The 20,857-nt window shown below is 39.4% G+C and overlaps 1 protein-coding gene across 1 annotated transcript; it reads right to left on the reverse strand.

Annotated features, from left to right (window-relative positions):
* Nucleotides 1-8,450: 8,450 nt before the first annotated feature.
* LOC122029867 (pyruvate decarboxylase 1-like) lies at nucleotides 8,451-10,907 on the reverse strand. Its single transcript, XM_042589011.1, has 6 exons — nucleotides 10,473-10,907; nucleotides 10,209-10,372; nucleotides 9,482-10,132; nucleotides 9,115-9,235; nucleotides 8,821-9,009; nucleotides 8,451-8,655 (listed from the first exon to the last, which is right to left on the reverse strand). Exons 1-6 carry the CDS (start codon nucleotides 10,878-10,880, stop codon nucleotides 8,485-8,487), a joined length of 1,704 nt encoding a protein of 567 aa, XP_042444945.1. The 5' UTR covers nucleotides 10,881-10,907; the 3' UTR covers nucleotides 8,451-8,484.
* Between the last annotated feature and the right edge of the window lie 9,950 nt (nucleotides 10,908-20,857).

A 20,857-nucleotide genomic window follows, 5' to 3' on the forward strand; every position in this document is an offset into this window, starting at 1 on the left:
TATATAAAAATTTTAATTTGTTAATCTTAATTCTAAAAACTTAAAAAAAAAAGGTGGCGGAGCTCCGAGGTGATTTTGGTGTGACCTAGGACTGAAGCCCATGAGGCGGACTCCGCCAGCTGCCGATCCGGAGAGCTATGGATTGGGTGGGGAGGCCTCAACTCTTGCACCACCTGTCTTCACTCTTGCTTAGGCTCCTTTCGAGCTTTACCGCGAGAGTGATCAAATCTAAAATTTTAATCTGCGGTTATTTCGTTGCTGCGAATCAACCGAGGTCGTCAGTTCTAAAATCTTATTCACGATGTCTCGGTAAATCTCTTTCTCCTTCGAAGTTTCCTTAAATATTTCATTAATTACTTGCTTATGTATAGTTTCTTTTATAATGTAGAAAGTGTTCTAGATCTGGTGTTGGGCCCTCGACTGCTAGCATAGATCCTAGGTTCTCCACTGATGAACTTAGGGTTAAGTTTGAGTCAATCATTTACGTAGCTATTGTTGGGACCGAAAAGTAGCTAGAGGGGGGGTGAATAGCTCGTCGCGTGCTAGGTGCTCGTCGTTGCTTGTTTCTTCAAAGATGCGCAGCGGAAATACAAGAAACAAACCACACAACGCTAAAAAGGTTGGTTTACTTGGTATCCACCTAACAAGAGGTGACTAGTCCAAGGATCCACACCTACTCACGCACCCTCCACTAAGAAAACCCTCCTTTTTGGTAACTACCGAAGGCGGAGAAGTCCTACAAGTTCACACTACAAGAGGAAGGGGAAAGGATACAAAATACAAGCACAAAGCTTACAATGAGTACAAGAAAACCCTAACCCTAGCTTTCTTCCTCTTGCAATAGATCCGCCTCTTGACTTGGAAGAACCTCCAAGAACTTCAAGAACTGACGTGGAGAGCTCTGTGGAGTCACTGGTGAAGATCTGAGCTCTGTCGTGGAAGCGATGCTGAAGGAAATGAACACCTGCGGTTTAAATCGACGCTAACGGTCGGATCCCGATCGATTGGATTGCTCCCAATCGATCAGGGAGGCTTTGGATCAATCCACGGATCGATCCCGAGTGCCTCTGTACTTTCTGGAATAGCCTGGATCGATCCAGGGCTTATCGCGCATAAACAGCAGCTCCCAATCGATCCACTGATCGATTGGGACCTCTGGATCGATCCACCGATCGATCCAGAGGGGTTCTGTTCGCGGGGACTCACCGGATCGATCGGCCGATCGATCCAGATCTGCTGGATCGATCCACTGATCGATCCAGATCTGCTGGATCAATCGGTTGATCAATCCAAATTTGCTGGATCAATCGGCTGATCAATTCAGATCTGCTGGATCAATCGGCTGATCAATCCAGATCTTGGTTTTTGCCCAAAACCAAGTCCAAAGCCCCCTAAACCAACATCTAGTCAACCATGACTTGTTGGTACATAAGACCTAGCATCCGGTCACCCTTGACCAGCTAGGACTCTCTCACCAAGTGTCTGGTCAATCCCTTTGACCCACTTGAACTTTTCTCTTCTTGCCAAGTATCTGGTCAATCCCTAACACCTACTTGGACTTTTCTTCCTCATGCCAAGTATCCGGTCAATTCCTTTGACCTACTTGGACTCTCACCAGATGTATGGTCAACCTTGACCCCTCTGGATTTCTCCTGCCTGGCTTCACTCACCAGGACTTTCCCAATTGCCTAGCTTCACTCACTAGGTCTTTCACCTGGCTTCACTCACCAGGATTTTCCTCCTGCCTAGCTTCACTCACTAGGACTTCCCAATTGCCTAGCTTCACTCACTAGGTCTTTCACCTGGCTTCACTCACCAGGATTTTCCTCCTGCCTAGCTTCACTCACTAGGACTTCCCAATTGTCTAGCTTCACTCACTAGGACTTCTCTTCTACCTGGCTTCACTCACCAGGTCTTTCACTTAGCTTCACTCACTAGGATTTTCACCTGGCTTCACTCACCAGGACTTTCTTCTGCCTGGCTTCACTCACCAGGACTTTCACCTAGCTTCACTTACTAGGATTTTCCTCACTGTCTAGCTTCGCTCACTAGGTCTTTCCTTCTGCCTAACACCCCAGTTAGGACTTCCCAGTCAAGTATCCGGTCATCCTTGACCTACTTGACTCTTCTTCAATCAACCTTGCATTGTCAAACATCGAAACTCAAACCAAGACTCAAGCTTGGTCAACCAGGTCAACCTTGACCTGAGGGATGTTGCACCAACAGCTATTAGGACTAAGTGTTTAGATAAAGCGTTCTTCTTACGTTCTTGTGTTCTAGTTATAGAGGTTATTAGCCACTATAACTTACGGAACCTTATTTACTGTACCAATTCAGTAAACATAGATTTATGTGCTGAATTTTATAATAACTTAGTTAGGGTAGATGATCTCACTTATATTACTAGGGTAGCTGGTACAGATATGACACTATCCCCTACAATGATCCAGGACTTTTTAGGACTACAACCATCTACATGTCGTTTTCAGTGTTACCCCCATAGGGATCTACCATTTGGTGATCCCTACTCACACATCACCCTAGATACGATTTATTCATATTTTTTCGAAAGAGAGTGTGTACCCACCGTCACTATATTTAGGTCAGTTGGCCTTCGAATTCATGATTATGCACTCTATAGGGTCTTAGTTTACTGCATTTTACCACTATCCACTCGGTACATAGCGATGATGTGTCCATTCCACTCCTTTCTTTTTTACTCACTTTCCCATAGATTAGATATAGATATTAATCTATATATATTTCAGACCATTATCTACGCAGCTCGATATGTCACCAGCGCTCGAGTTCATATGTCATATTGTCATATTTTGCTCACCGCCAGATTAACGTCACCTGAGGTAATGTTCGGGCCATGACTGAGTTCGACGTCATAGGATCTAGGAGTTTCTCTTTAGTAGGTGTCCACATAGATGAGGATGACGACGTCATGTCTTGGCGGAGGGGGCCATAGCACTGGACAGACCTAGATGCCCAGGAGGCAACAGAGCATGATGAGTTTATGGTTGCGCTATTCGGCGACGACGCTCCAGCTCAGGCACCAGCTCCACCTCCAGACCGAGTACCCTATCCTGCACATCACACCCTAGGAGATCGAGTTACTGGACTAGAGCTATCCATGACGAGTCTTCGGCAGGAGGTTTCAGACCTGAGACGAGACATATCCAGTTCCCGAGAGGATGCTCGGACACGTTACGCTGAGTTGATCGAGATGTTCCGTTCCCTCGGAGCCAGACCACCCGGATCACACCCCTCCTCCTCATCCTGACAGACATCCCTACCACTATGTACATGTTATCATGACTATTGTACCTTGACTTTTATATTGAGTTATGACATTCTGAACTACATCCACTTAAGTATACAGTAACGTAGAAAATTAGGGATGTGTCTAATAGATTAGGAATTTTAAAAATACTTTCAAAAATGGCTATTTTCAAATTCTAAGGTAAAATACTTGTATGCTTTCAAAATTTATTATTTTTAGAATTTCAAAATAGTTTTTAGCCTTAAACTAGAAAAATTCCCTAGAAATCATGCACCCCTAGGACTAGTATTTGAGCATCTCACCAACACCCTAGGATTCCCTTGTTTGTGACTGCCAAACATAGAAAGGGGTGAGATGCATAGGCAGATTGCATGGACTTAAGATGCTTATTTCAGTGCATCGACATAAGTCTGGGCGTTAAATACCAAACAAATATTAATTAAATTAATTCATTCAGTGTAGTCAAACACTAACTGATACTTAGACTTAATTTGACTAACCAAGTGAAAGCTGCTATCCTCTGAATAGTCAGTAAATAACTAAATGATTAGACAGATTTTGTATATCAGGTTCAGGGGGGAGAAATTATTTTTTTTAAAGTTTTCTTAAAAACATTTTTGAAACTAACTTTTAGAAAACTTAGCTCATTTTTTAATCTTAAAAGTTTAAAGATTACCTTGAAAAAAAATTAAACTTGAAAATTGGGTCTACCTTAGTGTGTGAAAATTTAAAGATTACCTTTAACTTAATGTTTGAAAATTAATTTGGTTTAAAAGCTAAAGTCAGTTTTTAAATTTTTTTTAAAAATTAGATTTTTTTCAAAACCTAATTTTACTTAGTTGGATTTTGTAATCTTGAGTTTAAATTTACAAACTAAGTTTTCCTTCAAAATACTCTTCCTTAAAACTAGAATCGTGTCAACCTATTTTGAAAATTAATCTCTATAAAACTCATGTTTTAAAGGTTTTGAAAATTTGGTTAACTGTTTAAATTTTATCTTTAAACTAATCTTTTTTACTTAACCATTTTTTCAAATCTAGCTATTTTTAAAAGCTTGTTAAAAGTTATTCTTTCAAGATTTTTTTAACATAACATTTTTTATATAACTTAGCTATTTTTGAAAAGGTTAAGAGATACTTTTAGAGTAAAATATTTAATTAAACTCCCCTGAGTCGATCTGATTTGTGTTTGCATTTCTTTTGCAAACTTTTTTACATTTATGCTTATTTGATCCATGTTTACATTTGATGAATGTCAAAGGGAGAGGGTTAATTGGTTAAGTTAGCTAAAACAAATTGAAAATGAAAACTAACTTAAAAACCTGTTAATATTTTTTTTACTTACATTTTACACTAGCTTAACCAAATTGTCATTCCATCAAAAAGGGAGAGATTGTTGGTGCGATTAGCACTAACGGTCTAACCCAGGTTTTGATGAATGACAAGATAGGTTAAGTTAGTTTTGTTGTTAATCTAACACTCTAACCGAGTGTGCAGGAGAAGCTCAGACAGGTCGAAGGGCTGACCGGATGTTTGGCACGAAGCCCAGCTAGGTCAACGGGCCGATCGGATAGCCGGCACGAAGTCCAAACGGGTCGACGGGCTGACCAGACGTTTGGCACGAAGTCCAGCTAGGTCGAGGGGCTGACCGGATAGCTAGCGCGAAGTACAGACGGGTCGAAGGGCTGACCGGACGTTTGGCAGGTAAGTAAAGGTAAGTCACTGGAGGGGAGTGACTGTTAGGACGCGTTTCCAGAAACGGAACTTAGGCGCCAATCCGACTTAGAACCATTTCGGAACTCTAAGTCGAGATCTTGACTAGATTCCGGTCTCGGAGAGACGGAATATAATTAATACTCTTTTTGTCAAATTATAAACTGTGATAACACTTTATTTTGCAGGATATACATTGCCTCGGACTAACCTTGTCTTGCAGGAGAAGGAGTTTCTGGAGAAAGGTGGTCCGAGCGCCCGGAGGTCTGGGTGCCCGGAAGGGATCCGGGCGCCCGGAGGCAAGTTTTATCCCCAGTGCGACGTCGACACATGGAGCTTGCTGGTTGGGTCGACTACGTCACACCAAGGTACCCCGAAGGGCTGCGGGCGCCCCGAGCATCATATAAAAGAAGGGTCAGGGGTGGAGCTTCAAAGACAACTCAGAACAAACGATCTGCTCACTTGTGCTCCTGCGACACTGCGAAACTCCGACAACACACTCTTTTCTTTTGATTTCTTCCTTGTCGGTACTGCCTTATTTTTCATTAGCAACTGTACTTTCAATTGTAAAACAATTATTCGAATTGCTAGTGAATTACCCAACGAAAGTACTCGACGAGTGCGGGCCTTGGAGTAGGAGTCGACACAGGCTCCGAACCAAGTAAAAAGAACTTGTGTTAGCCTTGTTTCTTTTCGCTTATATTTTCTGTTGCGCTTAACTCTTTTCGACGAAAGCTTTCAAATCGATATTCCCCCCCCCCCCCCCCCCCTCTATCGAAATTCATGATCCAACACTTTTTCTAGTTCCAACATCATTGATTTATGCTCCCCCTCAATCCTTTAGGTACTTGCTTCTTCAATTTCCTCCTCGGATGTTGAACACCTCCCAACTTCTGAATCCTCTCATTCTTCACTCAAAGAGTCTCTCTCTTTGAATTTGTCTTCATTTTTCAAAGTGGAGGGATTTTTAGGGAGCTTGGCTAATTTGCTCTACAATTCATTTACGCTCTTATAATATCCTATTTTGCATAAAATATTATTAAGCAATAAATTAACCAAAACTTTGGTTACCTTATCATTTGTCTCGAATTTTCTTAGTTGCTCCTCGGTCCATTTTTTTTTCTTGAGAAGTTTCCCTTTGCTATCCATTAGAGATTGAAATTCCTCCATTAGAGCAAACCATTGTTCTATCTCCATCATGAAAAAATATTTAACCTTTGATTTCCAAAGATCGAAGCTTCCAATTTAGAATAGTTGAGGTGCTCGGATATCATATCCGAATCCATCTTGACACTCTATTTTTGGACTTGAGCTCTTGAATGATAATTTCTTGACTTGTTGAAATTAAAGCTTCAAGTTTCAAACCTCTTCTTCATCTAGCTTGTTGCTCTCTCAGTAATTAGTCCAATAAAGAGCGACCTTGCTCTAATACCATTTGTTAGGACACTCCAGGAGGTAGAAGTGGTGATTATCTACAATCATTTTATCTTGATGATTTGTTATAGTAGAAAACTTGAAATAATGCTAACACCTAGATTTACTTGGTATCCACCTCCTTGAGGTAACTAATCCAAGGATCCATATAGTGCACACACTCTATTATGAAAAATACTCCTCTTCAGAAATAATCCGGAAGTGAAAAAATCTCGTACAAGCTCACAATAAGAAAATACAATATGGAAATGAATATACAAGATAATAAACACCTTGCTTGATCTCTTGTATCTTGTAGATGCCTCTTGATAATTGGAAAGTGCAGTAACACTTGTCTTCCAAGAGCTTAAGAACTAGAGGAGAGTGTGCGAGAGAGATGCTTCTTCAAACCTTTGCAAAAACCCTTTTCTAGGGTTCACTTGGCATCGCTAATCAATTAGGATTTTCTCTAATCGATTACCACATCATTTGACCGTCTAACAACCTGCAGAATGACTCTTTTTTCGACCCCTAATTGATTGGTGAGTCATCTCAATCGATTGAGAAATACTTAATTGATTTTTAAATAACCTGCAGAATGACTTGGACTTTCCTGGTCATCTGCATCGTCGGCGGGCAGAATCATTAGGTAAAGGAAAGTCCAAGTGGGTCTGGGAGGACCGTAGACAGTCGGATGATTGTGAATGACCGTCTAACAACCTGCAGAATGACTTGGACTTTCCTTTACCTAACCCTTGCCAACATGAGGTCCTCCTAGACCCACTTGGACTTTCCTTTACCTAATCTTCGAGTTAGGTCTTTGCTTTTGCCAACATACGGTCCTCCTAGACCTACTTGGATTTTCTTTTGTCAATGTGTGGTCCTCCTAAACCCACTTGGACTTTCCTTTGCGTAATGCTCAAGTAAGGACTTTCCTAACCAAGTATCTAGTTAATCTCGACCTACTTGACCTCGTCTCACATATTATCCAAAATATATTGTCAAAACATCAAAATTCAAGCCCGAACCCACTCGAGTTTGGTCACACTAGTCAACCTCGACTCAAGGATGATTGCACTAACAATCTCCCAACACGTATAACCACTGTAGGGAAGCAAAGTTTGACATTCCAGTTGACCAGAGGGAGTCCGAGGCAACTAGCTAGTGATAACTCTCGATGAAGGAATTCAAAGGGTCCAAGCGACTGTATTGGGTCTGGGCAACCAGAGGCTACGAGCGACTGAACATCTTTAAGGCGATCGAGAGATGGCAGCAATCCAAGTGAGTCGGGTCAAGATTAAGATTGACCCCTCTCCTGATGGCTGGAGGGGTTCTAGTCAATTAGAGAGCATCGTTAATGTTATTTAATGGATAAAAGTTATAGTCACATTAGCACCTATCCATGTGACCAGAGAAGGATTATATAAATAAATTTGAGATAGAGCTTGAAAATCACTCATCTACACATTCACTCTTATTTTAGTGCTCTAAGTACTCTCTTGTCTTTTCTGCTGCGACACATTGCAACCCATGCTCCATTTCTAATCGACAATACCCGTGTAACATTTTCATTTATTTTTTTTGTTGTTTCATTGATTGGATTTGTACTTAACCTTTTTAGATTTTTTTAATAAGATTTTTTCATTTCCAGAGACTTTATGGAAAGGACGAATTAGTAATAAGAATTAGATTTTTATAATTATTATATTTATTTATATTTCTAATTTAATTGATCAACTATTTGCATATTTAATTATTATACTTATATTATTTTATTTTACTAAATATTATTTTATCTTATTTAAATCAATCTAAGTAATTTTTATTTCTATTCATTCCATTATTTTTAGTTATTATATGGTCATAAAATTGATAATGGTATTCGCACATCTTTCAGCGTTGAGTTCCGTTGTACGTAAAAAAAACTACGAAGAAAATGCTATATAATAAGTGTTATAAAAATAGTCGATGGCACAATAAGTTATTATCTTATATTCAATTACCAATGATAGATAATATGTATTTATTTAGTCATGGAACAATTATATTAGTTGATGTATATATATTCATTTATCGGTATTTGGGGGGTCTACTGTTAGCCAAAGCAAGCCTAGAGCCGAGCTGGAGCAGCTCTTTGCTGGTATCATCCCTGTGAAGGATGACCTCGAGAAAGCACAGGCACTCTTTCATTTTCCCCATCGTCACATCCATGGCTTTCTTCAGCTCCTCCTCATTCGTCACCTGCATTCGATTGATTCCACATACATTGTTACGATCAAAACTCTCATCTTTATTATAATCTTAATTACGATCAATCAATTAGCATCATAATTAATATGTATCTTCTTGATATATATATATATATATATATATATATATATATATAGATATATATAAACTAATTACCTTCATGGTCCAGCATTTACCCTCGCCATTTTGGATGGCGTCCACAAAGGCAGTGTAATTCCAGTTCCTAATGACGTTGTAAGGTCCATCGTGGATCTCCACCTCGGTGGAGTAGCCGCCGTTGTTTATGAGGAAGATGATGCTATTCTGCCCCCATCGCAGCATCGTCGACACCTCTTGCCCAGTCATCTATGTGCGTTCGATCGCGGAAAGGTGCATGATCGATTTAACAAATGATCTATGTACGTACTAAATTAGTGTGAAAGTGTATACGTACGTAATTCTGAGGTATACCTGAAAGCTGCCGTCTCCGACGCAGGCGATGACACGCTTCTTGCCGTTCAAGGCCTGCGCGTAACCCAGCGTGGCTCCCACCGACCATCCAGTGGATGCGTACGACATTTGCGAAGCGTAGCTGGAGAATTGCGATGAACGCAGAGACAAAAATAGCAATGCAGGTATAAAGAAAACAAATAAACAATTGCAATTCATATTGCTCACGATTACATTTATACAATTCAATAAAAGTAATATGACAAATATAGTAATAAAAATTATTAAATATGGTAAATATTTGACAATTGAAATCAATTTCTTGAATTGTACGTTATTTTTGTCTTCGTTATGCATCTAAAACTAGAAACCATTCGATCGAGTGTACCTGCAGCCTTGCGGAAGGCTCAGATTCTGGCAGTTGAACCAGGAGTCACCGGTGTCGACGACGACGGCGGTGTCCCCGGAGAGCAGCCTTTGGATGTGGGTGAACAGCACGTTCAGCCTCAGCGGCTCCCCGGGCTGGCAGTCCGGCGGCTGCCTGACGGGAACGAACATCCGGCAGTAGTTGGCGTAGGCGGTGGTGTTCCTCCTCAGCCTCTCCTGCAACGCTCGCAGGAAGTCCTTAAGGCGGACGCCGACGAAGACCGTCCCGCCGGCCACCACCACACGCTCCGGCTCCACCACGACGCTCTTCTTCATGTCGAGCGGGAGGGAAAAGCCGAACGTGGTTATGTCGTCGAAGACGGGGCCCACGAAGACGTAGGCGTCGGCGGACTCCACGATCTCCGCGCAGAAAGGGGCGCTCAACGCTCCCCAGTAGGTGCCGATGAACCGCGGGTGGTGCTCCGGGACGAGCCCCTTTGCGGCGGGAAGCACCGCGATCGCGAAGCCAGAGGCGTCCGCCAAATCGACAAAGTCGTCCACTGCACCGGCATCCCGTAACTTGGGGCCGCCCAGCATCACCGGTTTCACTGCCCTGTTCAACAACTCCGTCGCCGTCGCCACCGCATCTTCTAACTCCGCCTTATTGCTTAACCTATCAATTTAAACAACCAAATTCGATTGAAAGGCAAGATCCATTTATTTGGGAGAAACAGAGGCGGCTTAATTACTCTGGAGCGAGCTCGAAGGGAACCGGTTCGCGGCTAAATGTTACGTGAGGAATGGAAACCAGATTGCAACAGATGCTGATGTACACGGGCTTGCTCTGTTTCAGAGCGGCGGAGATGGCAGTGTCGATGAGTTCCCGGGCGTTCTCGAGGTTGTTCACTACTGCCTGTTTTCCATTAATTGCACACGTTTCAGAAACGCAGCAAGATCGGATCTTTAGTTTAGAGAAGATCATCATGTGTATTTATTTATTTGCTTGTTTGTACCTGGAAGCAAGTAATAGTTTTGAAGCATTGGAATTCCTGCGAGAAGTCCGAGAGGCCGATGGTGTGATGGAGGATGCGGTGATTGGTGCCGTAGTTGTTGGAGTTGGGCCCGCCGACGATGCAGATGACCGGGATGCTCTCACTGTAGGCGCCGGCGATGGCATTGATGATGCTGAACCCGCCGACGTTGAAAGTGACGATGCATGAGCCAATTCCACGGGCGCGGGCGTAGCCGTCGGCGGCGTACCCGGCGTTGAGCTCGTTGCAGCAGCCGACGAGGCGGAGGCCGGGCTCAGCAACGATGGAGTCGAGGAGGCTGAGGTTGGAGTCGCCCGGAACGGAGAAGACGTCCTGGACGCCCAGCTGGACCAGGCGCCGGGCGAGGTGGTGGCCGAGGGTTCCCTTCATGGCCGCGACTGGCGACTTTCCGCCGAAATGTTTGGGTTCTGAGAATGCAAGCAATTAGAAATATCTATAGAAAGTTAAAAAAGGACTTTTCTATAAATAAATAAATAAATCCATCAATATTATCACCAAAGAAAATAAAACAACTACCAGCCTCCTGCAAAATGTAACAACTACTATTTATTAACCCTTGCATTTCTCACATTATAATACTGGACCATTTAATCAATCAATATAAATAAATCAATCAATTTCATAATTTATCTATCGATATTGTACGATAATACAGATTTTAGATGAGCAATATTATATTTTATTTCAATTATTTGTAGGATGTGTTTTCGTTTGAGTTATCATATATAAATTTGATTATATAATAATCATATAATCAAGATTATAAAAAATAAAGTATAATTATTAGGTTCAATTTAGATAATGCAATAAAAATTTATTTGTTTGAAGGTTTAATAAATAATCTAATTTAATATTTTTTTATATTATCCTCATTTACAAAATCAATCATACATATAAGTTTCTTTTTACTTTTTACTTTTTCTTTTTCACTTTTTTTTATGTGTTTTTAAATTTTTATTTTATTTTTTAACATTTTTTATTTTTTAACATTTTTTAAATTTTTTTTGTGTTTATGTTTTTTATTTTTTACATTTTTTTTAATTTTTTACGCTTTTTTAATTTTTTAATTTTTTAATTTTTTCTATTTTTTATTGTTTATTTTTTTATCTTTTTATCTTTTTATATTTTTTTACCTTTTTTCTATTTTTTAATTATTTTTTATGTTTTTTATTTTTTAATGTTTTTTAAAAAAAATTTCATTTTTTATTATTTTTTACGTTTTTTTCTATTTTTTACATTTTTTATTTTTTTTAGGTTGTATCTAATTTTTAATATTTTTTATTTTTGTTTTTTTACCTATTTTTCTTTTTTTTTAAAAAAAATATTTTATTTTTCTCTTACGTTTTTTGGCATATTTTTCTTTTATCTGATGATATTTTGGGTAAAAAAATTTTAGTAACATCGAAATAAAAAAAATCTCAATTTTTTGAGGTTTTCTGATTCCAAATTGCATATCTTTTTTATTTACATATCGGACATAAAACATTATTTAAGATTCATCGATTACCTAAATTAAATAAAATTTTCATGAATAATTTTAAATAGATAATTAAAATTATCAATAATAATCTTCAGTTAAATACATCCTAATGTTTATAACTTTTACCGAGTTGATCATGTTCGTTTTATCTACCGTGCAGTTGACCACTTTAGAGGAGAAAATAACTATATTAATGAGCATAGAAGATTAAACTCAATAAAAATACTCTTTAATTTCAATAAAAAAAATATAATAATTTCTTTTAAATAGTGATTATTTTTTGAAACAAAATAAATTAAGGATGTACTTTTATAAAAATAAGAGAAGCGTGCCTGTGATGATTTTAGAAACTTCCTCTTCTAATTTTTGGCTAAATAAATATTTTATTATTTTTCTGATTTCATAATTAATTCACCGACCACATTAAAGTGGATGAGGAACTTTGCTTTAAAACTTCATACATTACCGTGTACGCCATTACATTAGAAAAGCTACCATTTAAAAAACATATGGTTTCTAATAACTCAGAGGATTCACTGATATGTAAGATTCCAATTCATTTAAATGCAGATTATTTTAATTCGTTAATCTTAAATTTTCTATGGTAGTTATATTGATCATGTGATTTCTAAATTCCAAATTAACTTAGACTAATGCACGTGTATTAGATTTGTAATTCTAATATGCATCATTTAACATGAGATGATACTAATTAATGTTTGAATTATAATCCTCAATCTAAGGGAGCATTCGCTTATTTTTTATTTTTGCACAAAAAAATCTCAAACACAATATTAAATGGCAAGTAGAATGCGTGAATAATATTAAAGTTATAAATAAAAGCTAAAATAAAAAATAAATGAAACACATGCAAGAAAATAGATATGATCTTGAGACTTTATTCTTACTCTAAGATTTATGATGCATTTGGTGCATCGCCTATAAAGTACTGATCATTGGATGCTAATGATGAGGCTTCTTCTAGAGGTTATCTTGAGCCTCCTGTCTCATTCCAATCATACGGTCCAAGGCACATGACGTGGAAACAAAGAACTCAATTTCTCATAACAAGATCCACACAAAAAAAATGTGGAACCGTCACATCAACGGTCCCCCTAGAGCCGGTCCCACGGATATGGAGAGAGGTAAATGCAGGTACACAGGTGAAAAATACATAGCGGAGACGTTAACCCCAGGCAGTGACACCCCGGGGATCGACTCCTGGACCTTTCAACCACAGAACTATGCACTCCCCATCTGTGCTACGCCCTAGGGACAATGACAAGATCCACACAAGTTAGGGAGTATTGGAGATATTCAATAAAACCGAGTATGGGAGATATTCCATTAAAACCCTTCTGGTACTTAAGCCTAGAAACTCCCTTCCTTCCATGAGATGAAAGTTCTCTGGTATGCCAAACTAGTGTCTCAAATGTCCCTGATGCGGTGGCTTCCTTTTGCTCTTACATGGGTCAAGAGTCCTAATGACCTGTCAGTCAAAGTCACACCAAGTCAAACTTGACCCATAGAAGAATCAACTCCATTTAGGTGGGATGCAGATCTGATCAAACCTATTAAGTACCCCAATCCACTGCATCTTAGTCTCGGACTCCGTCTTAACAATATACTTCATCTCAGTCTCACACTCTCTCAAACTCGGACTCTGTCTTAGTAGTAGACTCCCTCTCAGTCTTCCCCGTTATCCTTGACAACATCTCCGTCTCAGCTTCAGTTGTCAATGTTCTCCTTCAAAGGTGAATCTCAACATCACCTCCTCCAAGCCCATTGTGTACTAATGTCATTTTCCTTATCCTTCAAATAGGTTCATGCTCTACGCGGAATCATTGGCAGTAACGGCGAATATTCCAGAATGCGTGGCATCCTAAGAATGATGGGGCAATTACAAGGTTGTCATACCCGATCCCTCAGATACCTCTCATATTGACACATGGCGCTAGGTGAGTGGGAAGGCAACCAACGGCTATCAGATAAAGTCTTCTCTATGGCCCCTGTGATTATGATATTCCAGCCGACATGGAGATGCTCTTCAGAGGACCATACAATCACTCATGATTTAACGAAGGTAAAGACAAGGCATTCCATGATTTCTGAGCGAACTCCACCATGTTCTATCTTCTTCCTTCTCCTTCGTTTTTCACACATCAACTCATGCAAATCCTAATTTGAGCATTGGAGTGACCCAAGGATCCATCCCACGATCAATCTAACCCTCCATTTGAGTGTGTTCTAGGTCCCTTCATCTTCTTCATCGATGATCATCCGAGCTCATGTTCGTTAGTTAGATTGTTGATTGATGGCTTGATGATCCATTGTACTTTGGTAGGAATAAATTGGTGTCGTCTATGAGAAGCCTGAGCCAAGACGTTGTGATGGTTAATACTAGAAGGACTTCTGACAATCGTAACTCCGATAAGGAAAAAACCTGTGGTTGAGAAGCAATAATTACATAAGAGAATGTTAATTAAATGATTTTCCAAGGTATTATTGGATTTCTATAATAGTACCCTTTCTCACAACGTCCATTGGCAGGAGGCCTCCCTCTCTTAGAGGGAGTGCTTCCTCAAGTGGATCAAGTGCTTCCGCCTTTCTTTGGGGGTCCCACCATCGGCGACCCCAATTAACGAAGGCGATGCACTTCATGGAGAAGCTTCCCATGATTCACAAGTAAGGGAAATGTTACCCTGGGGCCGCAAGCGAAAGACTCATGCTTCTAACAAGATAAATACCCAAGGAACACCTTTCTCTAAGGGGGTCCTTGAAAAAGAATTACCTCGGCATTTCTGACAATCGCCATTAGTTGAGTACACAGGGTCATCTTGTAGGATCATAAGCACATGAGGGGGGGGGGGGGGGGGGAGGGGTGAATCATGTGATTTAGAAAAGTCATTCTTTTTTGGACTTTTAAAAATAAGTGCGAGTGCATAACAAAAAAATAAACGATTAAGCAAAAAAAAAACTTATTCGATTTTTAATTGATTCGGAGCTTTCGGCGACTCCTACTCCAAGACCCAAGTCCTTTGGACCTTCCGATGTATAATCTTCTAAATAATCATAATTTAGTACAAAGAAAAATAAAGAGGAAGTGTAACAAACCTACACTTCCTTAGTAATAAACTAAATTACTTTAAATTAAATGTTACCAACACAATATGTCGAAGTGGCAGCACTTGTGTGTTAGTGTTAGTTTGTCAATAACAGTTGGTCATAGTCAAGCACTAGCATGTTGCAGCATAGGAGTAGGATGATGTCACAGCAACCGAAAGGTCATGAATTAGAGTAGAGGAGTTAATTTGAAGGTACTGGTTGAAGTCTCTTATATAGACCTTTTTAGGTGCTCGAATCACTCCTGTGCGTCTCCAACGAGGCCTATCCGATCGTGGGACTTTGTTGACTTATCCACCTCCATGAGTCTGGACCATTCCTGTAACGCCCCGGCCCGGGTGGGCCCCACCCGGATCGAACCGGGAACTCCACCAGAATTGCCCATCGGGTTGACGACTAGCTCCACAGACCACCGGAGGTCCTTTCAACGTGCTTTGTCATCACTCACGCCCACCCTGGAAAACTTCCCAAGAGCAGATTGATGGATAGTTTGAGTGCTCTATACAGGTATTGGAGGATCTACAGATGGTGGATTATGGATTTCAGAGATAGTTGATTTTTCCCGTAGTTGGCTAGATTACAGAGTGGGAGTAGCGGGAATAGGGTGAGTTCATAGATCACAGAGTCGTCGCTATTCACTTGGAGGTGGATTACTATGGTTGGAGATATGTTTAGGATGCTAGGATAGAGTAGTTGATGAGGATGCTGCTTAGTTGATACCCTTAGATGAGGATCCCTGAGTTGAGCAATAAATTTGAGAACCAAATTTTTGTTAGTGGGGGAGAATGTAAAATACGATACTCAAATACAGAATCAGGGTATTACAATTCCTGGGTGCCAGGACCACTGACTTGGTCATTCCTCGGTGAAACTCTATCCGTAGAAAGTCTATCCAACTCTGGGTGCTTGAACCATCCCCGAGCGCTTGAACTCTGTCGTGTTCTGGCCAACCAGAGTGCACCAACTCAGCTACTCACGCGCCTGGGTTCGGTCCAATCCAAGCGCTTAGATCCACTCCAACACCCGAATGTCCAGGCACCTGGACCCTTCTAGGGCACCTAGAAACTCTTTTTCTAGCTAACTTACAACTATGATTCCATACAAGATACAATAGTCTAAGAAACAAAAATTACTCTATAAAACAGAGTTAGCATATTAAAAATAAGATCAATTTATGACTTAAATCCTATCTTCCCAAGACCAGGATCTAGTCATGATCTCAACGTAGACTTTCAAAATGGATCTAAGTGGACCAGCATTTATAGATCCACTAGGGCTTGCCCTCACTGTATTACTCTCCCCCAGTACTTACCTCACTTACTATTACAGACTTACTTAACTCTTGACCCACCTAGTCTTCATGCTAGATGCCCCATCTGGACTTCAACAATTGCCCGAGGATCCAATTAGATTTCTTGCCAGATATCAACTCATCTGGTCTTCCCATGTCAATTTTCAACCTAACTAGACTTTAGCATAGTGTCAGGTCTTATCAAGTCTTTCAGTCCTACACATTTGGTAAATAGATTAGAAAATATAATATTTAATTTTAATCCATTTATCATTTATCAAAATCTAAGTTTGATTATTGTTGCTAATTGTACCAACACTTCTTACCATGCAGATCATTTATGCCACTTTGAGAATGTTTCTATGTTACACTGATACTCAGATGATGTTAAGTGTCAAGTTTTTTTATGACCTTGTTAGGATCCACTCAACCATGGTTTAGCAGGCTTCCCGACTCTTCTATTTGTTCCTTTGCTGATTTCAAAGATGTGTTCCTACATCAATTCGCTAGTTGCAAGAAGATTTAGAAAACACCCCTTAAATTATTCTCTATTAAACAAATGTCTCAATAAACCCTCCGAGAATATCTACATAGATTTAATCAAGTCATCTGAGAAGTCCCTTCAACTCCCTCGGAAATACTAACCAGTGCCTTCTACCAAGGCTTGATAGATGGAAATTTCTTTAGATCACTAGTGAAGAAATCCTCCGCGAGCTACCAGAAATTGTTGGAACGACCTAAAAAGTATATCTAGTTGAGGATGCTAGTATTAGCCCTAGTATCAATTATCAAATGATTGATAGGGTATTATTGTATCATATTTTATTTTATTAATAAAAAATATAAAGTTGGTTATTATATTTATTTCAGTTCAGTGCCGAATGAATAATTATAATAATGTCTTAGGGTAGTAGATTCTACTCTACAACATATCAATTGGTTGAACTGATAGTGAGAGCCTGTAGATACACATAGACACTATTTTTAAGGGGGTGTTTGGTTTAGGGGAATAGGAATGGGGAATGGGAATGAGAATCATTGATTGCCATTGTTAATGTTTGGATTATAGGAATAGGAATACAAATAAGAGAATGAATCCTTGAAATTGGATAATGACTTATTCCCATGTACCTCCCTTCAATGAACCATTATCCTATTTTCATCAATCAAAATATTTTCTTATTCCAAAAATACCCTTGACCTAAAATTAAAATTTTCTCCCTTAATATCAAATATCAAAATATATTTATTTATTTTTTCTTTCATATCACTTCTCTCTCCTTGTTCTCTCTCATCATATTTTCTCTCTCATTATTTTATCACACACTTTATCTCTCCTTAATCTCTCATATCACACTCTCCTTCCTCTTTTTTTCTCATTACATTTTCTCTCTCATCATACTTTCTCTCTCCTCAATCTCTCTCATCACATTCTCTTTTTCCTTTTTTTCTCATCACACTTTCGCTCTCATCACACTTTCTCTCTCCTCAATCTCTCTTGTCACACTCCCTCCTTTTTTTCCTCAACACACTTTCTCTTTCATCATACTTTCTCTCTCCTCAATCTCTCCCATCATACTCAATATTCTCTTTTTTCTCATCACACTTTCTCTCTCATCATACTTTTTCTCTCACCATACTTTCTCTCTCCTTAATCTCTCTCATCACACTCTCTCTCCTCTTTTTTCTCATTACATTTTCTCTCTCTTCATCCTCTCCCATCATACTTTCTCTCACATCATATTTTCTCTCTCATCATGTTCTCTCCTATCACACTCTCTTTTCTCATTTTCTCTCATCATTCTCTTTCATCAAACTTTCTCTCTCATCATTCTCTTTCATCATTTTTTTTCTCTCACATTCATCTTTCTCTCATATCTAATTTTTTCTGTTATTTTCCTTTAAGAGTAAAAAAGGAAATTTTGATTTATACCGATAGAAAATATGCAACTAACCAAACATTAATTTTAAGAGTGATATCCATGCTCATACCCATTCCTATTCCACAATACAATGATTCCCATTCCGATTCATATTCCTAGGAAAGAACCAAACGCCCCCTAAGTATTAATAGTTCATCATTAATATGTAAGGGCAATATTAATACATTGAGACTAGCATGTATGTCTATTGATGACTTAATCCCACAAGTCATGGATATGAGATATCATGTTGACACATGCGTATATATTAGAGAATATATACTGAATGACCCGCCATGAGAATATTTCATGGATTGTTATATAAATATCATAAACACTCTCATGTGAGTATTAGTATGAATAGTTCTTAAACCTAAAGTCACTACGGTTCCATACATAAAGAGTTGTATATTTTGGTATCGTCAAACATCACCTGTAACAAGGTGAACTATAAAGTCGATCACTTGGTATGTAATGAGTTATGCAGAGGGATCTGAGTGATATAGATGAGATCTATTCCTTTTATATGATAGAGGTGATATCTATAGACCCCTTGATTAGTAGGACACAAGAATACATGAGCATTCTCAAATGAGCCAATATAAGATATTGATCTTATTTGTATGAGTGTGTCTACTTAGAGATCAAGAAACACAAAGATTGATAATAGGATGCCCAGTTTATACCTCATTGATCAATCTATATATCAAGGATAGAGGGATTGAGTCATATAAGATAATAGTCATGGATAGGTTAGGTTGGATCTTGACTTTCTTATCACTTGGGTAGTAATGATGCATTGCTAGATGCCACTCATTGCTTATGTATCTAAAATGTTGATTTGGATACATTACCAATGTTATGAAAACCTATTGGGTTACACACAAAGAACAAGTTGATTTGGAGATGAGTTTAGGGTTTATGGTTTAGGAGATTTAGTTCAATTCGAATTAGACTCATAGAGTCAATTTGGATTGATGAGGGTCAATGAGTTAAACTCATTGGGTGAACTCGAATTCACCAAGTAAGAGGAAGACCAAAAGACTCTTCATGAAAGATGATTAAGATCAATTCATGAAGGAAGATCAAAAGACACAATACTCTTTATGAAAGATGATTAAGATTAATTCATGAAGGAAGATCAAAAGACACATTACCTTTGGTATTCCTTGGATGAATACAGAAGGCAAATTCTGTTGATTTTCGACCAAGTGAACAAGAGTGTTCATTTTGTCTTCTTCTCTTCTTCTTTCCTCCACCAAAACCTCTTTTCTTGGTTGCTAGCACAACCTTAGGCGGTTCTCTTCTCCACTTCTTGAGTTTATGAGACGGACGAGAAGGTTGTTCGTGTGGATACTGAAAGAGGCACAGACGCTTGATCATGTTGAAATCCTAGCTGTCAGGAGTTCATGTGCACGCGACAAAGGTATAACTCCCTTTAACAAATACTTAGTATATGAGTTTCTTTCACATGGATCTTCTGGAAAGGAACTTGTTTTTTCACTGCGCTTTCTGCATGTTTAGCGCTATAGTTCCTTTCAGAGGAAACCCAATTGATACATAAAGGAGATACTGTTGGAGTAATTTTTCTAGGTCAAGTTTGACCAATTTGACTAAGCTTGAGTTGAGTCAAGCTTGAGTCGGAATTTAAGTTTTGATGTTTAACAATATAAGAAGCTTGACAATATATGAAGATTGCTAGAGCAATCATCCGAGTGTGGAGATGGTCAAGGGATTGACTAGGTTGATGAGAAGACAAGTCAAGTGGGTCAGTGTTGATCAGAGACTTGACCGGGAAAGTCCTAACTGGAGTTTAGGCATCTGGGAAAGTCCTAACTAGATGTTAGGCAAGAGAGAAGTCAAGTAGGTCAAGGTTGACAGGAAACTTGACTGGGAAAGTCCTAATTGGAGATTAGGCAAAGGTAAGTCCAACAAGAAGGTTGGCAAGAGTGAAAATCCAAGTAAGTCAGTGTTGACCAGGCTTGGTGGTGAAAGTCCTGATAAGTGAGATCAGGCAATTGGAAAGTCCTAATATAGCTAGATAAAGGGAAAAGTCCTGGTGAGGAGCCAGGCAACTAGAAAGTCCAAGTATGATCTTGGCAAAGGGAAAGTCCTGGTGAGGAGCCAGGCAATTAAAAAGTCCAAGTATGACTTGGCAAAAGGAAAGTCCTGGTGAGGAGTCGGGCAATTGAAAAGTCCAAGTGTAATCTTGGCAAAGGGAAAGTCCTGGTGAGGAGCCACGCAATTGGAAAGTCCAAGTGTGATCTTGGCAAAGCAAGTCCTAGGGTGATTTGGCTAGGAGAACCCGACAACTAGGATGACGCTGATGGAAGCTCCAGAAGGCAAGGCGTGAAGGATGGGGAGATATCCGAGGGATGCAAGGCTGATGGAGGAGGCTAGAAGGCTAGTTCGAGGTTGGTCGGGAGTAGCCAAATGCTAAGCGTGCAAACCCAACAGGTCACGGTTGACCGAGAGTTGGGTTTGGGGGGCTAGACTTGAGTTTGAGTCAAGTCCAGGGTGTTCAATCGAT

The sequence above is a fragment of the Zingiber officinale genome, chromosome 10B (assembly GCF_018446385.1).
Source record: "Zingiber officinale cultivar Zhangliang chromosome 10B, Zo_v1.1, whole genome shotgun sequence".
NCBI lineage: Eukaryota > Viridiplantae > Streptophyta > Magnoliopsida > Zingiberales > Zingiberaceae > Zingiber > Zingiber officinale.